Source organism: Sphaerodactylus townsendi, linkage group LG14, assembly GCF_021028975.2.
Source record: "Sphaerodactylus townsendi isolate TG3544 linkage group LG14, MPM_Stown_v2.3, whole genome shotgun sequence".
NCBI classification, from domain to species: Eukaryota; Metazoa; Chordata; class Lepidosauria; order Squamata; family Sphaerodactylidae; genus Sphaerodactylus; species Sphaerodactylus townsendi.
In genome coordinates this window covers 9039023-9058974 of record NC_059438.1, presented here as the reverse complement: position 1 = coordinate 9058974, position 19952 = coordinate 9039023, and the positions used below count along the sequence as shown (strand labels likewise).

At 45.3% G+C, this 19952-nt stretch overlaps 1 protein-coding gene across 1 annotated transcript; it reads left to right on the top strand.

The window, feature by feature from the left end:
* The first annotated feature begins 6567 nt into the window (after nt 1-6567).
* On the top strand, nt 6568-7578 carry LOC125443755 (leukotriene B4 receptor 1-like). Its single transcript, XM_048516055.1, has one exon. The coding sequence runs from the start codon at nt 6568-6570 to the stop codon at nt 7576-7578; it is 1011 nt and encodes a 336-aa protein (XP_048372012.1).
* The last annotated feature ends 12374 nt before the right edge of the window (nt 7579-19952 follow it).

Here is a 19952-nt window from a genome sequence, read left to right as displayed (position 1 = left end):
AGGTGGAGAAAGAGTTAAGTCCCTCTTGGGCAAACATAATTTCCCCAGTTTATAAAGGTACAGCAATAAAGCTTAGAAATTAGAGCCATCACTAGGCCCCAGGGCAACCCACCTACACAGTCTGTTGCATTAAGCAAGGTGTGGCTAGTGCTTGCCTAGAGCTCTGGGATGCACATTTATTAAAGCTTCCATCAGTCACACAATCTCAACCATACAATCACCATAATAACTCAGAAAATTATAAGTGAAGAAACCTTCAGCAATGCCAGGACACAGACACATCTCAGCTGATGCTTCACAGCTGAAAATAGAGGCATGTTGGTAAAAATGCCAGTTCTCAATATTGGAGGATCACTGCGCCAACCCCACCCAGCTATTATGCTCTGCTGAAAACTCTGCTTTCCCTTTTCATGCCTGGCGATTCCCTCTTTGTCACTGGTTTAAAAGCCAGGATAGCAAATCTTTGCAAGAATGTCTCGGGGGCGGGGGGGGGGCGGTCGGTAGGGTTGCCAGCTTTGGGTTGGGAAGCACATGGGGATTTGGGTGATGGAGCCTGAGGAGGTAGAGGTTTGGGGAGTGGAGAGACTCAGAGGCATAGTTCCAAGGGGACCGGAGGGGCGATGCACCGGGTGTGTGCCTCTCTGGGGGTGTGGTGAGGGTGTTCCGGGGCAGGGTGGGGGCGTTCCGGGGCGGGGCGGGGGCAGAGTATGCACTAGTGCACCAGGCACTATTCCCCCTTGCTACACCTCTGGAGAGACTTCAATGGGGTGGCCATTTTCTCGTGGTGAACTGACCTCTTGGCACCAGGAAATCAGTCGTAGTAGTGGGCGCAACCATAGCAGGAAGGGATTTTCTTGCTTGTGGTGTACTTCTGGATAACCTTTTACTGGTGATGTCCCCTGCTGGCTTCCAGTCACCAAAGACGAAATAAGATTACTAACGAATGATCTTAAATCTAACAAGGCACCTACGGCATCCCAGCCAAAATTTCTAAATCGTTTGTCGACTGGTGGTCTCCCTTATTAGCCACCCTATTCACTATGGTGAATAACTTGGGTCAGGTCCCTTCCTCTTGGACAAATGCCACTATTATCCCCGTGTTTAAAAAAGGTGATCATAATCTGCCAGTTAACTGTGGACCAATCAGCCTTTGGGTGATTTCTGGCAAACTGTATGCCAAATTACTACTAAATCACCTTCTTTCTTGGATCTCGGTAGAAAGGATCATTGGCATTGAACAGATTGGTTTTATGAAAGGGAAGTCCACCTTAGATCATTGCCTGATTTTGAGTATGCTCATCTCAAAATATGTGCAGAAAGGTAAATCCAATCTTTCTGGATAACTCACCTGTAAATCTACACCAGCCAGGAAAGCAGGTGACTCTGGATTAAACAATAATTGTATCAGTGCGCATGAAACTAGACCAGTATAGCTAGGGACCAAATGTTTTTTTTAAAAAACGCAACACATGTTTGCTGCAAAGTGGCTTTTCTATTGTCTTATTGCTAAACACCCCCTTTAGTCTAATGTACAAAACAGATTAAAAAGCAATATTGCTGAACATGTATCAACCTCTCATTTTACATTTGCAGATATCGCAGTGTTACCCCAGATCACTTCTCAAAGCTCAAACATCATCTGTTGTCAGTTACAGACCATACATTTGTTTATAACAATTCAGCTTGATGACACATTTTCCTCTTGCAGCACAGTCAATGAACTTTCAAATTGTTGTTGTCTATTTGTTGTACTTCTTCTGTATGCAATATGACTGCCAAATATATACTTAGGTTTGTTGCTTATATGTCCGTTCCTGTCTGCCTTAAAGAGGTATCGCCTTTTTCTTCAATGAACGTAATGTTGCCATAGAAAAGATATCTTGCAATACCGATACATCCAGGGAAACTTCATATCTCCATAGGAATGATAGTAGCAAAAGCAACATGCGTTATTTTGGCTTTTCGTTGCCCTTCATCAGTGCCTCATTCCTTTTTAATCATATTGTGTAATCGAGGTTCTATAATCAAATACAATAGTATGAAATACCCATATATAAAAGTATAACTTCTATATAGTGTAATTAACATCTTTCCAATTTTTGTTACATTAATTCGGTCCATAGCTATACTGACCCTGGATTAAACCCAAATGCCAGCAGTGTCCCCATATTCATTTTGACAACATAATCACAAGACTTAACAACATCAGCTGTACCTTCTCAGGTTCATTCACTTGTTCATCTTCCAGTGTTATAAATGCGCCACACAGGAAAAAAGGCCAGTCCCTTTGCAAATGAATGAACTTACATAAATCTGACATCAAAATCACAAGACTAAAAAAAAAAACACTGGGAAAATATTTTACTCTTCCAGGGCATTGCATTGCTGATATAAGAGTGATAGCGGAGCCAGAAGTAAACTCGTTCCACTTCTGGATTTTTGTTTGACTAAGGTTTAAACTATATTTTATTTCTGTGTTAGTTAGGTAGAAGCCAACTGTATTAGATAGGAAATAGGATTTATAATCTTCTCTGTATCTGTGACTGCGTGGAACCTCCTTGGCTCAAGGCAGGAATCCACCTCGGCCCCACCTTAGCCTGTCCTTTCACGTGTAAAGGTCCCTGATGGGCGTACACAAAAGAGGATCTCGGAGAAGGCACCTCGCCCTGCCAAATCCTGTCAGCAGACAGATAAGGGGCCATCGTCATCAAGCTCTATTTCCTGACCCCAAACACCTGAAGGACCCTTTGTGATTCTCCCGCTAGGGCGTATGTCATCACCTCGCCCTACTTCTGTATGAAACCCAAGAAGGAGATGCCTATCGAACTCTGATTGGTTCCTGCATGTCGCAAATGTATGATTGGTTGTTTTGAATTTTGTTAATGAATGGTGGTGGGCTGTCTTGAGTTCTCCCGGGCTCCTGACGGGACAAAGTGTATTTAAGAGGTTGTAAGGCTGCTAGGCAGCGCAGTGGCCTTGTGGAACGGAGGTGCTGACACTTAGGTCAGCATCTCAATAAACCTTCCTTTTTATTATACTCGCCGTGTCGGGTCTTGCTTGGGTTCCTGGGCGCTGCCGAGAGCTGGGTACCTCGGAGTTTGTAAAAGTTACCAAGAGCAGCGCGGTAACAAGAGTGGCAGTCCTCAAACAGGAAAACTTCAAAAAGAGAGTACAGTTCAAGACATTATCTTGAATTCATTCACAAATTCAGAACAGCCCTCAGGGGCCCTCAGCCCTCACAAATTTTTCAGCCCTCAGAGCTGAAAAAAGGGGCCACAGGATTCTCATCTCACTAATTTTCTGCTCCATAGCATTTCTTCCCTGATCTAATCAAGCTGATTACAGTTTGCATTGTGTTTTTGCATCCTGATATATTGTTGAAGGCTATTAAAATCCAGCTGCAAAGTGCATTGAAAGTGGATTGAAAAGGGCATTATTCTGCATGTGCGGAAGGGGCCTAGGAGCACCACATAGTAGCCCAGGAGGAGCCGGGGCTGCTTGCTCAATCACTACATCACGCAAAGTGAAGATACAGGCAGAAGTGCCAGGTTAGAACTTAGCAAGCCGGTCAACAATATATTGGAATTGTTTTGTGCTGCCCTTTCTTCTCACACCCCCACCCCCATCCCCAAATAGTTTTTTAAAAGGAACTCAACTTAGTCAACAGTTGCCTAATGTTATCGGCATCGTTTTAACGTTTGTCTGCAGCTTCTCAGATTTGTATCAGGGCAACAGAGAATTGTTACATGCAGATACAACCATTATTTTGATTTTAAAGTCTTGGTGCAGGTTTCAGGACAGCCTCTAGAGGGGAGTACACATCCATCCAACTAAACATGCGGACATTTTGTCAGTGCACATCGGTAAAAAATTGGAGTTGGCACAGAAGAGAAAGAAAAGGCAACAGCACTGATTTTAAAGTGCAACTAAGTGACTGTAGCACCAGTTTTTTTGTTAGTTACCAACTACTTTATCAGATGCACAAAGCAGCTTGGAACCCTTTGTTTAATGGAAGAGAAGTTTAGAGTTTGAAGGTGCATTGTCAATTAAGGATGCTAGCTTACCCAGTATGGCAGGCAATCAGGGGTGGAGCAAGGGTGAACTGTGCCTGGGCCATGCACGTGCTCTGTGCCCCCCCCATGCCCCGCCCCCCCCCACCATGTCCTGGAATGCCCCCAGAATGCCCCGGCCATGCTCCCGGACCAGTGTGTGCCCAGGACGTCACCCCCTGCCCCGTTGGTACTACGCCACTGCAGGCAATTTCTTGCCAGCGCCTCTTGGTCAAGCCACTGCTTGAATGAGTGGTGTGGGGAAAACAGGGGGCGGGGTGTTAGGTCTCGAACCTTGAAGCAATAAACAAACTTTGTATTGTTGTTCAGAAGTGTTTGTTGGTAGGCAACGAAGCACCCAGCTTGTGAAAGCCAGTTCTACTAAACCTGGCTTTTGCCATCCCCTTTATTCAAAAGTAAACCCCCCCCCTCCCGTTTTCCCAAATAATGTGAGAAAGAATTGTTCCGGAGCCTAGGCACCCCAAGGTCGGTGATAGATGTAGAGCCACCTGGCCTCCTGCCCCACAAGACAACAGAAACATCCCAGTTTCCCATGGGATCAGAAGTGTCAGGCATAGCCTAGTTATTTACTGAGCGTGTGAAGCCATAAAAGGAGATCCAGGAAAAAATGTCCCATTATAATAGCAATAACATATATATCTTGTAGCGATTACACTGAGTTAGGAATGCATCTCAATCAATTAGATACAATCCCTGGCCATATATTTTGTAACAGCTTCAGTAAACTAGGAATGCTTCTCAATCAACTAGGTGCATCCCTGACAGGATACAGTGTCTATGACTAATTCCGCACATGCAGAATAATGCACTTTCAAACTGCTTTCAGTGCTCTTTGAAGCTGTGCGGAATAGCAAAATCCACTGGCAAACAGTTGTGAAAGTGGTTTGAAAAAGTATTATTTTGCATGTGCGGAAGGGGCCTATGTGTCTTCTCTCCTGGCTGACTCTCTAGGATTTCAGCAATCTCCGAGGTAAACCTGAGAGACTGACAAGATCCTAGAGCTTTGGTGACTTCTGGATTTAAGCCAGAAGTGACATTAGTGTCTCAATCCCCCCTTTCTTAGTCAGGCAAAGCTGTCTAGTACATTTTCATCCCACCTGTCTTCCAAGAGTTTCAAGGCAGCATGTCTGGTGCTATTCCCTTCCTTTACTCTTTATAACAACACTGTGAAGTAGGCTAGGCTGAGAGACGGCAGCTGGTTCAAGGTCACCTATTTTCACAAGTGACTGTGTGTGAGTGTGCAAAGGAAAGCATGAGCGTGAGAAGAAGATGGTTCGTGCAATTCATGCGTTTATTTGCTCAGAACTGCTTCTCGCTGAGTTCAGTGTGCCTTACTCTCCAGCAAGCATGCATAGGACTGTAGCCTGAATGTGTAAGAGGCATGTGTACAGATCTATGAGTGATCATAAGGAAGTGCATGCCTGCATGAGAGAGTGCAAGCAGTGCATGTGTGCCCATGCAAGATGTGTGAGAGGAGAAAATGTGTCCTAGGGCCAAATTGTTCTAGACCCTCACATCTAGGATTGCCAGCTTTAGGTTGGGAAATACCTAGAGATCTGAGGGGGGGGGGGAGCCTGAGGAGTGTGGGTTTGAGAAGAGAGGAACTTAAGTGGGGTATAATGCCATAGAGTCCACCTTCCAGAGTGGCCATTTTCTTCAAGTGAACAGATCTCTGTCCCCTGGACATCACTTGTATTAGCGGGAGATCTTCAAGTACTTCATAAAGGTTGGCAACCCTACCCAAGTCTCACATAGTGGGCAAACCGTAACATCTTCATTGGGAGTATGCCTCGAGCTTGCTTCACCTCCCCTCTCCTCATATGCCATCATTCCTTTCCTGGTTTAGGCAAACCTCTGTTAGGCGTCCTATGGATTGGCCCTCCAGAGCCACCACTTGGCCACTGTGTGAACCAGGACGCAGGTAACAGATGGGCCACGGGTCCGATCCAGCAGGGCTCTTCTGATGCTCTTCTGATGAATTCACTGAATGTGTTTCTGTCCTTGTTAGGCTCGAGTCAAAGGGTTTTTGAAAGACAAGACGGTGACATGGTAAGGACATCATTTCTAGCACGGTTTGTCTTGCCTGTCCTCCTCTGTCAAAATCAGGGTTGGAGGCTTTTGGAGTAGTTTGCAAAATCTACCAGTCACGTTTGACCAGAAAACACCAGTGTATAGAACAGGGACAAAGCTGCCTCTATCATCTTTAGTTCTGATACTAGGCCTCGGGTCATACAGGAATCACTAAAAAAATCCCCCACAGAATTTTGCACATGAAGCATCTAGATTATCGAGTCCTAAAAGTCTGAACTCTGCAGAAAAAAAAAAAGTAGGATGTGAAACTACCGTCAGTATGAATGCTGAAATCACAAGCTGTGTTTTTGTGGTTGTGTTATCTGTCAGCCCTGGGACTCTCTTTGCTGCTGCAGGAACGGAGCAGTGTGTGCACAACCAAGAAGCTAGAAACTTGGGCCAAAGAAAGGCAGTTGCTTTCAGGAAAATGAGCCTGTATGAAGAAAGCGAGAATCACCTGGCATTGTCCACTGGAAGGGTTTTGGTGTGCATCGTACTAAGTTTGTCGTTTGCCGTCGGGGTCCCAGGAAATACCTTTGTGATCTGGACCATTTGTGGACGAATGAAGCAACGGTCTCCTGCAGTCATGCTGATCCTTAACCTCGCTGTTGCTGACCTGCTGGTCCTCGTAACCTTGCCTGTCTGGATCCACTCTTTTGCCAATGCCTGGCTGCTGGGGCTCGCCGCTTGCAAGGCGATGGTCTTTGTCGTTTACTGCAATATGTACGCGAGCATCTTCCTGATCACCGCCCTGAGCTTGGAAAGGGTCATGGCCGTCTTTTGCCCCTTTGTCGTTCAACGGAGGACAAACAACACGTCCACCCGCATCGTGATGCTTCTCATCTGGCTTCTCGCCATTGCTTTTGGAGCGGCCATCCTTCCCTTTCAAGAAACAGACGAGACAGACATCGGCACACAGTGTACCTCTCGCAGCTACGTCTCAAACTCTCAGAAGGTGGGCCTTCTCTTGCTGGAGACTCTTGTGGGCTTCCTGGTTCCATTTGCCATTATATCCATCTGCTATGTGTGCATCGCCAAACGCATCAGCCACATGACCGGCTCCCGAAAGCAACGCTCGACCAGGCTGGTCACTTCCGTGGTGGTGGCCTTCGCTCTCTGCTGGCTTCCCTATCACACCTTCAACTTGATGAGTATTGCTTCAGCCGTGATGGAAGACTCATACAAGGAGGCATCTGAAGCTCTGGAGGAGATTGCGGTCCAAGGAACCTTCATTGCTGGTTCAGTAGCGTTTCTTAGCAGCTGCATAAACCCCGTGCTCTATGCCTTTGCGGCCAGGAACTTCCAAAGCAGTGTGAGATTGGCCAAGCTGTCCAAACTGTTTGAACAGATAAGTCCAGGAATGAAGCCGGAAGCCACAAAAGAACTGTCTGTCATAGAAGGAAGAGAGGAGGCTTTGACGAGCGCAGAGACAATCTAACAGGGATGAGCAAGGTATGTCTTGGCTGTCTGTGGGGCATTGGTGACAGATGTGCTCTGGTCTTCCATCCCACCTCGGTCCCCTAGAGGGAGCTTCTTAATTCCAGTGAGTGTCACCTCCAACTGGGGATGTTAAGAGAAACTCTCTTAAAATTCCCCTTGGTCCAATTTCTCCCTGAAGTGGAACAGTCTGTTTATTTTCCTCTTTGGGAGAATTTCACTCAGTGTCTACGCAATTCCATGTTGATCAAAGCAAAAGTAGAAGAACGGAACTGTGGTGTTTACATTTTTTAAAAAGAAGAGAGAAGAAGAGGAGAGTTTGGATTTATACCCCACCTTTCTCTCCTGCAAAGTAAAGGATTACAGGCCCTGTCTGATGTCCTCGTAGTTCCTCTCATAGAAGACAATCAGCAAACCTGCCTATGATCACACCCTGCATAGGAAACAGAGGAGGGGTTGCGTCTGGTTTTTTACTTCACCAATTTTATTGAGCTTTTTTTCATCCATAACACAGGGTTTCTCTCCAAGGCCACTGATGACAGAACACATCGCTTCACAAATATTGTTGTAGATCCATCTTCACAAAGGAATACTGCTACAGAAAGGTCAACTCGACCGGAAGCAAACTTCCATCCTTCTGGCTGCCTACTTCCTTTTTAATCCAGCAAGGCTGATTGCTTTCATCCCAGTATCTCTGGGACTACACACATAGAGAATAGTACACAGGGGAGGGCACATGGGTCTTATTTCCCTTATCTAAGGCCCCTTCCGCACACGCAAAAGAATGCGTTTTCAAACCACTTTCACAACTGTTTGCAAGTGGATTTTGCTATTCCGTACAGCTTCAAAGCAGTTTGAAAGTGCGTTATTCTGCATGTGTGGAATGAGCCTAAGTTGCTATCATCCAGTGACGTAAAAGGAACCCTAATTATTGGGAAGTCTTTTGGTTTCCTTTTTTGCTCCTTGGAACTGATGACAGCATTGTTCTTAAAATAGCTACTACGGCATCATCATTGTGCTTTAGCAATTAACTGTGACAAGATTGCCTTGTCTGCATAGCAGCAGCCCGTTGCAAATTATTGCAGTAGTGGAACGATGATGCAATCGCCAATGGTGTGTACTTGCAGCTTGTAAGTGGCAGCATGGAGCCAAGCATCATCCAGGATAAGAACAATCTAGTTTCCTAAGGATGCAGAATCCTAACCCAGTGTGGAAGCAGGCACGCACTTCCTTTGCATCTGATGTACAATACTTTTTACCTGAGATTTCATTGGGTGACATCCATTCATTCTGTCTGGTTCAGAGGAATATGCTCTTCAGAGGAACTTACCTCACAGGGTTGTTGTGAGAACAAAATGGAGGCGAGAAGAGTGACGTAAGCCAGTTTGGATATCTGCAGGGAAGAAAGGCAGATTATAAATTAAGTAAGTAAATCAATATTCTACTGAATGGCCGGGAACCAGCAGTGACTCCAAGCAACTTTCCTCCTCCTTCCCTGAAGCTCTTTCTCTATCTTTCAGCATGGATTTTGCCTGTTTAAAAATATATGTGTAAATGTATATTTAATGTAAATATTGTGCTTTGTGGGGGGGAAACCCACTAGAAGCAGATTGCTAAATCAGCATTTGATTTGCCTACCTATCAGAGGCGTTGTTGGGCCAGAGTGCACCCAGTGTGCACTCCACAGTGCCCCGCCCCCCACACCTTACCTTAGTGCAGGCTGGAGAAGTGGCCTGTTCCCTTCAGGTTGAAAGCAGCCTTGTGGGAACTACACTTCCCATGAGACCCTGGGGCTCTCAAGGTCTCCTGGGAAGCGTAGTTTCCACCAGGCCGTTTTCAGCCTGAAGGGAACAAGCCGCTTCTCCAGCCTGCATTGTTTGATGAAGGTAAATGGGGGGAGGGGGCTGCTCCAAAGGACTGTCCATGTGCCTCCACCTGTGCTCTCCAACTAATGGTGGAAAGAACCTTCAAGTCACATTTGATTTATGGTGACCCCATAGGGTTTTCAAGGCAAGAGATGTTCAGATTTGCCATTGCCTGCCTCTGGGTCACAACGCTGGACTTCCTGGGTTGTCTCCCATTCAAAAACTAACCAGGGTCAACCCTGCTTAGCTTCAGAGATCTGATAAGATCAGACTACTGTGGGCCATCCATAGGGCTCCCAAACTTCAGATGGTGGTTCAGTATCTCCTGGGATTACAGCTGATCTCCAGGCGAAATAGATCAGTTCACCTGAAGAAAATGGTCCCTTTGGAAGGTGGCCTGTATGACATTATACTCCTTTGAGGTCCTTCTCCTCCCTAAACCCTACCTACATCAGGCTCCATCCCCCAATTTTCCAGGTATTTCCCAACCTGGAGTTGGTAACCATAGCCATCCAGGTACAGCTCTCCCAATAAATGAACCAAATAGTCAAAAAACTGCCTGAGGCATAGCTCCAAGGGGACAGGGGGTGGGACACACCAGGCGCGCGCCCCTATGCGAGTGTGGCGGGGCAGAGGTCATGCCAGTGCACCGGCCACTTTCCCTCCTTTGCTACGCCTCTGCCTAAGGGAACAAACTTTGATTAGCATTACCCTTGAAACTTCTCATTAGCTGGAGAAGTGAAAGACGGTGTGGTGTAGTGGTTAGATCATGAGGCTGCGGAAGCGGGCTGAGTAACCTGGGGCTAGTCACGTATGCTGAGCCGCAGGTTGTTGTAAAGATAAAATGGAGAACAGGAGAACCCTGTACGCTGTTTTGGTTTCCCACTGGGGAGAAAGGCAGTGTGTAAATGATTAAAGTGGGGTATGTGTCACAATATCCTCAGCAGAACAGGTTGCCAGGGTCAGATCCTGAACACTTGGATCCAACAGAAGAGGAAATCAGAAGAACTCACATGAATACTGTTGACAGAGGCCAGAGGAGTATCCAATTAAAAAATCTTCTGTGAGGAAACTGTCAAGCCCCTGAACTGTTCCATCACGAGGCTCCGTACGATTTCTTTATTATGAAACAGCATCAGGAATAAGCATTTAGACTTCTGTTGCCAGAAATGAAGAATAAGCAGCAAAGCGCTTTCCATTATACCCCATGTCATGCCCCACGTCGCACAACACCACCCCGACTGCCAGTTTCGAAGGGAGGATGGCACCCCTCCAGTCTCATGGTCTGGAGATGATGCAGTCTGCTCTGGGGTCAAAACAACATACATTCCACACTACTGATCGGACAACAACAGCAAGTGTCTAATGAGCTGATAAGGCATTGTCCGGGAAGCAAAAGTATAAAGAGTGAGGGAGTACAACCACGGACGTAAAGAGGGAGGGGAACGAGGAGAGACAGGATCCCACGTCCCGGGCAGGAGACATAGCAGGATCAAACCAGAAATGGGCTGATCATAACAGGAAACTATAAAATTGCTATACTTTAGTATCAAAGTATGAGCATTTGTTTTGTTATAACTTATTTGATTGCCTGGAAAACTTCCAAAGAAGTCTGAATTGTGTCTGAAGGTCAGAAGACAGCTTGTCTTTTTCATTTGTACTACAAGGGAATTAGCAGTCCTAACCATTCTTAGACCCCCTGAAATCAATGAGATGGATTGCAGAAAAGATCTAGGAGCCAAGCTTGTGACAGTCACATGATGTCAGGCTTCTTGTGTTATATTCTGAGCAGCAGTGGCATAGTGGTTAAGAGCAGGTGCATTCTAATTTGGAGGAACCGGGTTTGATTCCCTGCTCTGCCACTTGAGCTGTGGAGGCTTATCTGGGGAATTCAGATTAGCCTGTGCACTCCCACAAACGCCAACTGGGTGACCTTGAGCTAGTCATGGTTCTTCGGAGCTCTCTCAGCCCCACCCACCTTACAGGGTGTTTGTTGTGAGGGGGGAAGGGCAAGGAGATTGTAAGCCCCTTTGAGTCTCCTGCAGGAGAGAAAGGGGGGATATAATTCCAAACTCTTCTTCTGTAGGGGAGAGCAGTCTATTAAATTGAATGAATAAATGAATAAATGAAATATTTTTGTACAAAGAAATAAAATATGGTAAATTAGATAGTGTACTTTTGTTTTCACAGTCTCTTGTGCAAGCACAGGTTCCTCCTTTAAGACTTCCAAGTTAGTATGACAACTTTGATGGTCATACCCACCAGCTATTTCTTATAAATGACTAAGTGTTGGCAAATTACTGCCCAGTGTTGGCCAATTACTGCCTAGAGAAGCAGTAAGACTCTGCTGAAAAGGTTTAAAGGTAAATGTTTATTAGGGAACTACATTTCAGATAGGAAAGAGGAGGAACAGAGATAGCTTGCCACTACCTTGCTAGCTAGGGAGAAGCTAAGTCTCAGCTTCTGAGAAGAAGCAGAATGCTATCAGTCTAAGGACAGACAAGAGGGGACACAAAAGGATGGAAGGCTCATTAATCTTACAGCCCTATCTACCTGACCACTTGCTGGATCTTCTTCTCAGTTCCTTTGAATGCTCTACATTGCTACTTCCAGCACTAAGTAGCTGTGATGCTGTGCAAGCAAGCCTAGGCTGGTCTACTCAGAAGCGAGTCCCATTTTATTCAGTGAGGTTAACTCACAGCAAAGTGATCTGAGTCTTGCAGCTTACACGAATGGGGTTGGGGGGTGAGATGATGACAAAAATAGGGCTAAGTCACAATTCAGAGTTAGCAATGCTCAAAAGAATTTTTTAATTTTTTTGCTTACATCCTAATTTCTCAGAACATAGACTCCCCCCACGTTGGCCTGTGTGGAAAACATCACATTAGTGCACCATCTGCAGGTGGTTGTAATGCTCCAAAATATGAAAACCTATGTGAACAGAGAATTGTGTATGTGTGTGTAACTTATGGGCAAGAATGCCTCTAACAACCATCTTCAGCAATTGCAAAAAATCATGGCCTGTCTTTTTCCTTTGTCCTTCTGGAACATGTGTTGTGGGAATTCCAACTTTTCATTCACCTACATCGTGAAGGGGGGAGCAAACTTTGAGTGACGGTTCCTATAATTTTGTGAAGAAAGGAGACATCAGCTTTGTTTCAACTTTAGGGCTTTTAAAAATATCTTTTAGCTCTGTCTGGCTTGGCCGTCCTTTTAATTAGCTTCTCAGTCAGCTACCTCTGCAACCCATGTATACGGGAATCCTGTTGGGCCAAAGCTAAAGGACAGGCTAAGGACAAAGCTAAAGAGAAACCAGACATTTCTTGTATATATTACAGCAGTTTCTCAGCCTTCAAAAGCTGTGGGTGGGTGACTGATTTGTTTTGCTATTTTTATCCCCTGCTTTTTTCCCCAGTCAGAACCCAAGGTAGCTCATATTGTTCTCCCCTCCATGGGCAAGTGACATGGATTTGTCTATTTCACTTTGTAGCCTTTTTGTTACATGTTGTCATAGCTAACAGCCATTACATTGAATAGGTTGTCCTTTTTGTATTAGAGAGGGTTTGCACTAATTAGAGGGGGGGTTGTTATGGTTTTTCCTTTTACAGTTTTGACGCTTGGAAAAGATCTGTTGGAAATACCTCCCCGATCCGGAGCGGGTATTGCGTTTGATGCGTGTGTTAAAAATGCACACATTTGAATTATTTTCCATCACTGAGATATCTGTGAATGTATATGTCCCATTCTTTCTGTTGTACATTTTTTGCCCAGATTTATATAGAGGCGATTTTGAATTGATTTGTATTTTGATCCAAGGTATTAAATAAACTAATGGTTTTGAGACTGTTTCTTAGTTTAGCCTCAATTGTTTGAGGTTGGTGTACACAGCTGGTGCAGAAATGTTCCAGGTTCTTTCTAAGTGCAACCCCCCCCCCCTTTTGTTGTTGTTGTTGTTGTTGATATGGTGGACCACCTGGAAGCTGGCAAATCCATTGGTACTGGTTTTAAGAATAAAAGAAAGACCTGTCAGTAGAGTGGCCAGCCTCTAGGTGGGGCCAGAGATCTTACAACTGATATGCAGGGGATGGAGATTTGTTTACCTGGAGAAAACAGTTACTTTGGAGAGTTGACTACTTTGCAGAGGTCCCTCCTGCCACCAAGCCAGGCCCCAGGCCCTCAGATCTCCAGGTATTTCCCAACCAGAAGTTGGCAACCCTACCTAACATCCAAGAGAAGAGAGTCAGAGGCCTGAAAAATCCTGCCTGCGTTGTCCCTCCACTTTTGAGCACACGTGTGCAGTTCCGCGGATCAAACACCACTGAAAATGGAAGCGGAGATCATTCTCAGGATGCTGGATTCTGGATGCAATTGTTGCAACAGTCTCCCTGCCTACCATGTCATGGTCCTTCCTCCCTGGCGTAATTCCTTAGGGTGACCTTTCCGTCCAACCCTGACCAGAGCTTGTCCACTTTGGAAACAAGTGAGTTTGTGCATGGGTGGAAACCCATTGATCCTGATCAGTTACCTTGTTACAGCTTTGACACAAGACAGATTGGATTCCATCCACCTCTCCTCACAGCCCATTATCCACGGGTAAGTGACATAAGAAAGACCCACCCGTTTTCCAGGTCACTGCATGCCTAACAAGTCCCTCCATTTGCTAGTCATTAATGGGACAGGCTGGTCCAAACAAACCCTGGAGCTATGCTAGGGGGGGAAAAGGGCGGGATCCTAATATCATCTGCAAAACTATGTTTGCTTGTAGAATGGTGTTTCTTACATTGGAAACACATCTGGGTGGTAGCCATTAATGTAAAATTTTATCCTGCAATAGGCCAGATCGTATCCAGAAGTAATTTCCACTGACCAGAGGGATTTCCACCTGCAGCACGGGACTTTCCCACCTCCCTGTTCCAATGCTGTTTAAAATACTCCATGAAATGCTGCTTTGAGGTGTTGCCTGGAGATCTCCTAGAATTTATAAATGATCTCCAAAGCTTCATTCCCCTGGAGAAAATGGCTGCTTTGAAGGGTAGACCCTGCAACCTGCGGCTCTCCAGATATTCATGGACTACAATTCCCATCAGCCCAATTGGCCATGCTGGCAGAGGCTGATGGGAATTGTAGTCCATGAACATCTGGAGAGCCGCAGGTTTCAGACGCCTGCCCTATGGCATTATACCCTGCTGAGGTGTTTTCCCTTCCCAATCCTCCCCAAGCTCCATCCTCAAATCTCCAGGAATTTCTCAATCCAGAGCTGGCAGTCCTAGAAGATGAATTTGAGGTCTGCAGTGAAAGGGGAAACTGGCCAAAAATTCCCATCCTTTCCACCGCTTATGTCAGCAGAAATATGCCACTGGGTCCAGCCATACCCTCCTAATTTCACAAATAAAAACAGAGACTTGCATATCTGTGAAATGCTTCCTGATACATCAGCAATGATTATTCTGACAACAGAGCCCTGAGCAAAGTCTAACCCTGCTAGCCAGAGGGCTCAAACAGCCCAGGTCAGTCTCAGGTTCCTGGAGATAATTCATATCCCTCATTCCATAAAGTACCCAGAGGGTAGTCATGCTTGTCAACCGTAGTAAACTAAAGAAGAAGGCTGGTGGCACTTTACATGCTAATTTTTATTCCAGAATTAGCTTTCAGGAGTCAGAGAGCTCAAGTCTTCAGATGCTATGAAAACTTCTTCAGATGTTATAAAAGGTCTACCCATGTCTGATAATCTTTTTCTTCTGCTGTATCCTGCCAACTGCAAAAACGGGTCAGTCTAGACCAGTGGTGGCGAACCTATGGTACTCCAGATGTTCATGGACTACAATTCCCATCAGCCTCTGCCAGCACGGCCAATTGGGCTGATGGGAATTGCAGTCCATTAACATCTGGAATGCCATAGGTTCACCACTACGGCTCTAGACAGTGTGTGGATGGCTGGATTATTTATTTTACTTCTTAAAAAATATTCCTATCTTGTCATACCATAACATGTACAGTTCCCTTAAACTTACAAAACTGGTGGCGCTCTGACATAGCACTTTTATTCCGACGTGACAGGTGTGTTTTTCATGTTTGCCCCAAAGAGCCTTTCAAGCAACCCTATATAAGTCAGGGCAATTGTTTCCCTGTCTTGCAGACGGAAGCCAGATACTGGAAGCATATGGTCATCCTGTGCCTTCATGGTGGAGGAATAAAGACTTTGCAGCTTGCAACTAATTTGTTTAATCACTACCCTCGTTCTCAATGTGTCTGTTATTAAAAAAATGCCCAATCTACTCTGTTATAAATGTGTCTGTTATAAAAAAATAAGGCCCCTTCCGCACACGCAAAATAATGCGTTTTCAAACCACTTTCACAACTGTTTGCAAGTGGATTTTGCCATTCTGCACAGCTTCAAAGAGCCTTGAAAGCAGTTTGAAAATGCATTATTCTGCATGTGCGGAATGAGCCTAAATGTGTCTGTTATTTTAAAAAATGCCCAAAAATGCAATAAGACGTCCCAAGGATATTTTGAAGAAGGAGGAGGAGGAGGAGGAGAGGAGGAGGAGGAGGAGGAGGAGGAGGAGGAGGAGGAGGAGGAAGGAAAGATTCTAGATTGATGTGTACAACCTTTAAAAGTCTATTAGGATTAAAGAAGGAAACTTCTTCAGGTGGATGTTATAAAGTCAGCATGTTTTAACAAGTGTACCAGATGAATAGAAGGGAGTGGCTTCGAAGCAATAAATAATCCATCTCGGATGAGCTCTTTCTCATCCATTTTCACCCAAGGGCTCACGCAGCAGTGGGAAACTATATTGAAAACCAGTGACTGTGAATAGAAATACACTCAAATGGGTTTCCTAGATATAAACTTCTGGGAAAGGGTTATAAGGTTTGGATTTCAAGATGGTGGTCGTCTAAGTTTGGGTTTTCAGTGTCTGTGGTCAAAAGTTTGGCTTTCATGGGGAGACAGCAGTTGCAATGGAATAAATTGCCTTGGAGTGTGATGGAATCCCCTTCTTCTGAGGTTTTTAAACAGTGGCTGGATGGACATCTATCGAGAGTGCTTTGACTGTGTATTCCTGCTTCACGGGGGATTGGACTAGATGGCTCTTGCGGTCCCTTCCAACTCTATGATTTATTAATTTATGAGGACCCCTTTTTCACAAAAGAGTAAGCAAGCTCCCAAGTTACCAATAACTTTTTACAGATTGAACATTCAGTGCAGAAAAAGGGAGATGAAAAAGATGTTCCAGAACATAACAAAAAAAAAAAACACCCCAGGAATATTTTTGAAAGGCAAGCTTTGAAAGGTTGCTTGCTTCCTAGTAAACATCTGGCAAAAATTCAGGAGTTCCTCAACAAACTGATTGATGTGGAAAGATTTCCCACTTAGGTAGAGAAACAGAAAATCAGTGGTCTAGACCACTTTCACAATTGGAAAGAAGGTGTGATTGTGATTAGTTACAAAGGAATGGAGATAAGGGAAGAATTATGGAATGGAGTAAGGGAAGAATTATGGTTTCCAACCTCCTGGTGGGGCCTAGAGACCTCCCGGCATAACAACACTACAGAGATCAGTTCCCTTTAAGAAAATGACTGAATTGGAGGGTGGACTCTATGGTCTTATACTTTGTTATGGTATCTCCCTTTCCTAAACCCCACCCTCCCCAGGTTCCACCTAGGAATTTCCCAACCTGGACCTGGCCACCACAGGATGAATTCTGGGGGTGGGTGGGATTTCCTTTCTACTAGGGTGGGTGGATGTCCTTGTAGAACTCCCTTCAGATTCTTGTGCCATCTTTCTTTGGAAACCTGTAGGAAAGACTTAGGAGAGCTGGGTATGTCTAGCTTGGGGAAGAAAAGGTTAAGAGGTGACATGATAGCCATGTTTAGATATCTGAAGGGATGTCATGTTGGTGAGGGAGCAAGCTTGTTTTCTGCGGCTCCAGAGACTAGGACCAGGAGTAATTTTTATTTATTTATTTATTTATTTATTTATTTATTTATTTATTTATTTATTTATTTATTTATTTATTTAATTTCTTAAACTTATAGGCCGCCTTATCCCCGAAGGGCTCAATGAGTTCAAGGTGAAGGAAAATAGATTCAACCCAAACATCAGGAAAAACTTTCTGACAGTAAGGGCTGTTCGACAGTGGAATGCACTACCTCGGAGTGTGGTGGAGTCTCCTTCTTTGGGGATTTTTAAAGAGAGGCAGGATGGCCATCTGTCAGGAGTACTTTGATTATGTGTTCCTACATTGCAGGGGATTGGACTTGATGGCCCTTGGGTCTCTTCCAACTCTATGATTCTATAAAGACAATTCTGAGTTTTCCCATGCATCTTATTAAAAAACCCATATAATGTCACAGCAATAACACAAAGCTCCTCTGGGTTTGAAATAACAATTTCTCCCAATTTTTGCTATTATTTCATCAGAGCTGTGCAATAAAATTCAACCTCATTAGTACGAGATTTGAAGCTCCGGAGGGTGACATTTTTAAAAGGAAGTACCGTATCTGAATTTCCCACCTGCCTCCTCCCAAAGCTGTGGATTATCCTTCTCAGTAACAGAAGTCTGGTCTCAAATGTTTGTGGAGAAAAAGAACAAGCCATTAATTTGAGAGTGTGACAACAGCTGAGCCACAGTCCAGAGAGATGTGTGTATATTATTAATGCTCCTCAGAGGCTTAAGCAAAGCTTGCGATTCAAAAGCAGGTTACAAGCGCTTTAGATTCTGTTTTTGTTAGCTCTTGTCATTTGCTGTTCTTTTTGAACGCTCATAAATGTTAAAAGAAAGCTTGGGCCCTTTAGAAGAGCAGCAATCTGATTTTCTTCACAAATAAGGTGTCCCAAAACAAATCAGTATACCCTGTTCTTGTTGCTTATAGTTTTCATGAACTGAGCATCCTATACAGTGATGCCAAGAATTGGTTCACAATGGTTAAAAAAAACACCCCAACAACCTCTATTTAATTAAAAGGAAGACTAGTCATTCCCCCCCCCCACACACACACACAGATGCTTTCTCAAGAAAAAGCAGCGGATCATCTTACATTAGTATACCAGTTACAATTAAGTAAAATAATCAGCTGTAATTCCAGAAGATTTCCAGGCCCCACCAGGAAACTGGCAACCATAATACAGAGGTATCTTCTGTTGCACTTTGTAGTTTGGCATTGTTGTTGGAAGCGCCTGAAGAGATGGAATTTTTTTTTTCTAGAATATCTGCTATGGATTTATACATGCAGACATCCCCGCCACCCCCACCCCCACCCCCAAATAAAGGATACGAATGAACTAAGTGAGCGGTTCTCCGTTGGTGGGTCTCTTGTTATTTTGCTATTACAGCATTTTGTTCCCCAACATCATACCCTGTCAAGTAAAAATTCCACCAAGGAACAATCTTGGCAACAGGACAAATAAAAATCCTCTAAACAGGATTAAGCCTCTGTTTACCCTCCCATCCCCAAGGGGAAAGCTCTGTATTGGTCAGCAGCATCTAAATGTGTTCATGCTCTGAAGTTGAAGAAAATGCTGCATCTGGTCCAAATGCTCCTCAGTGTTCCAGCCTATCCACTCTTGGTTGGCTTTTTGTGATCTTGCGATGACCTTCTATGCAGCGTTCTTGAACAGTGTGCTTTTATTGCACATACTGGAATCTCCATAATTTTAACTGGATTCTCAGAGTAGTAAGTACTATCAAGTTACAGGTGACTGATGGCAACCCCCACAGGGTTTTAAAGGCAAGAGGTGTTCAGAGATGACTTGCCGTTGCCTGCCTCTGCATAGTGGAGCAAGCCCTGCTGAGCTTCCAAGACCAGATGAGACTAACTAGCTAGGGCAGGGGTCTGCAACCTGCGGCTAGAGCCACATGCGGCTCTTTCAGCCTTATACTGTGGCTCCACGTGGCCTGGAGGTCGGAGGGTAGCGAGTGTCCCTTCAGAGCAGCCTCCATCCCCCCTCTGCTATCCCCGCAGCCGCCATCCCCCCTCTGCTATCCCCGCAGCCGTCATCCCCCCTCTGCCCCACGGAGCAGGAGACTGCCTGCTCCATTGGGCAGAGGGGGTTTCCCTGCCCGACGCTGCTGCCTCCTGCAGCATGAGAGGCGGCGGCACCAGGCAGGCCATGGCCACCATTCCCCCTCTGCCCCACAGAGCAGGCAACTGCCTGCTCCGTCGGGCGGAGGGGGTTTCCCTGCCCGGCGCCTCCGCCTCCCAGTACTGGAAGGAAAGGTGAGTGGAGGGGCCGAACCAGAGGCGGCTCCATAGATCTTCGGGGCTGTGGAAAACGGGTCCAAATGGCTCTTTGGGTGGTAAAGGTTGCTGACCCCTGAGCTAGGGTCTCCAGCTCCGGGCTGCATAGACCTGTCATCTATCATGGTCAGCACAGTCTCTTCTGGCTAAGTGAGTGGTTCTCAGTTGCTGGATCTCTTGTTATGTTGCTAAACAGCCACTCAGTGAGGAAACAGCGGCTTTCCCCACCTCAGTGGTAGAAGAGGACAGGAAGTCCCAGGGTCAGGTTCTT

Excerpts from the sequence above, each read along its gene's own strand:
- LOC125443755 (XM_048516055.1), top strand. The coding sequence starts at position 6,568 with ATGAGCCTGTATGAAGAAAGCGAGAATCACCTGGCATTGTCCACTGGA.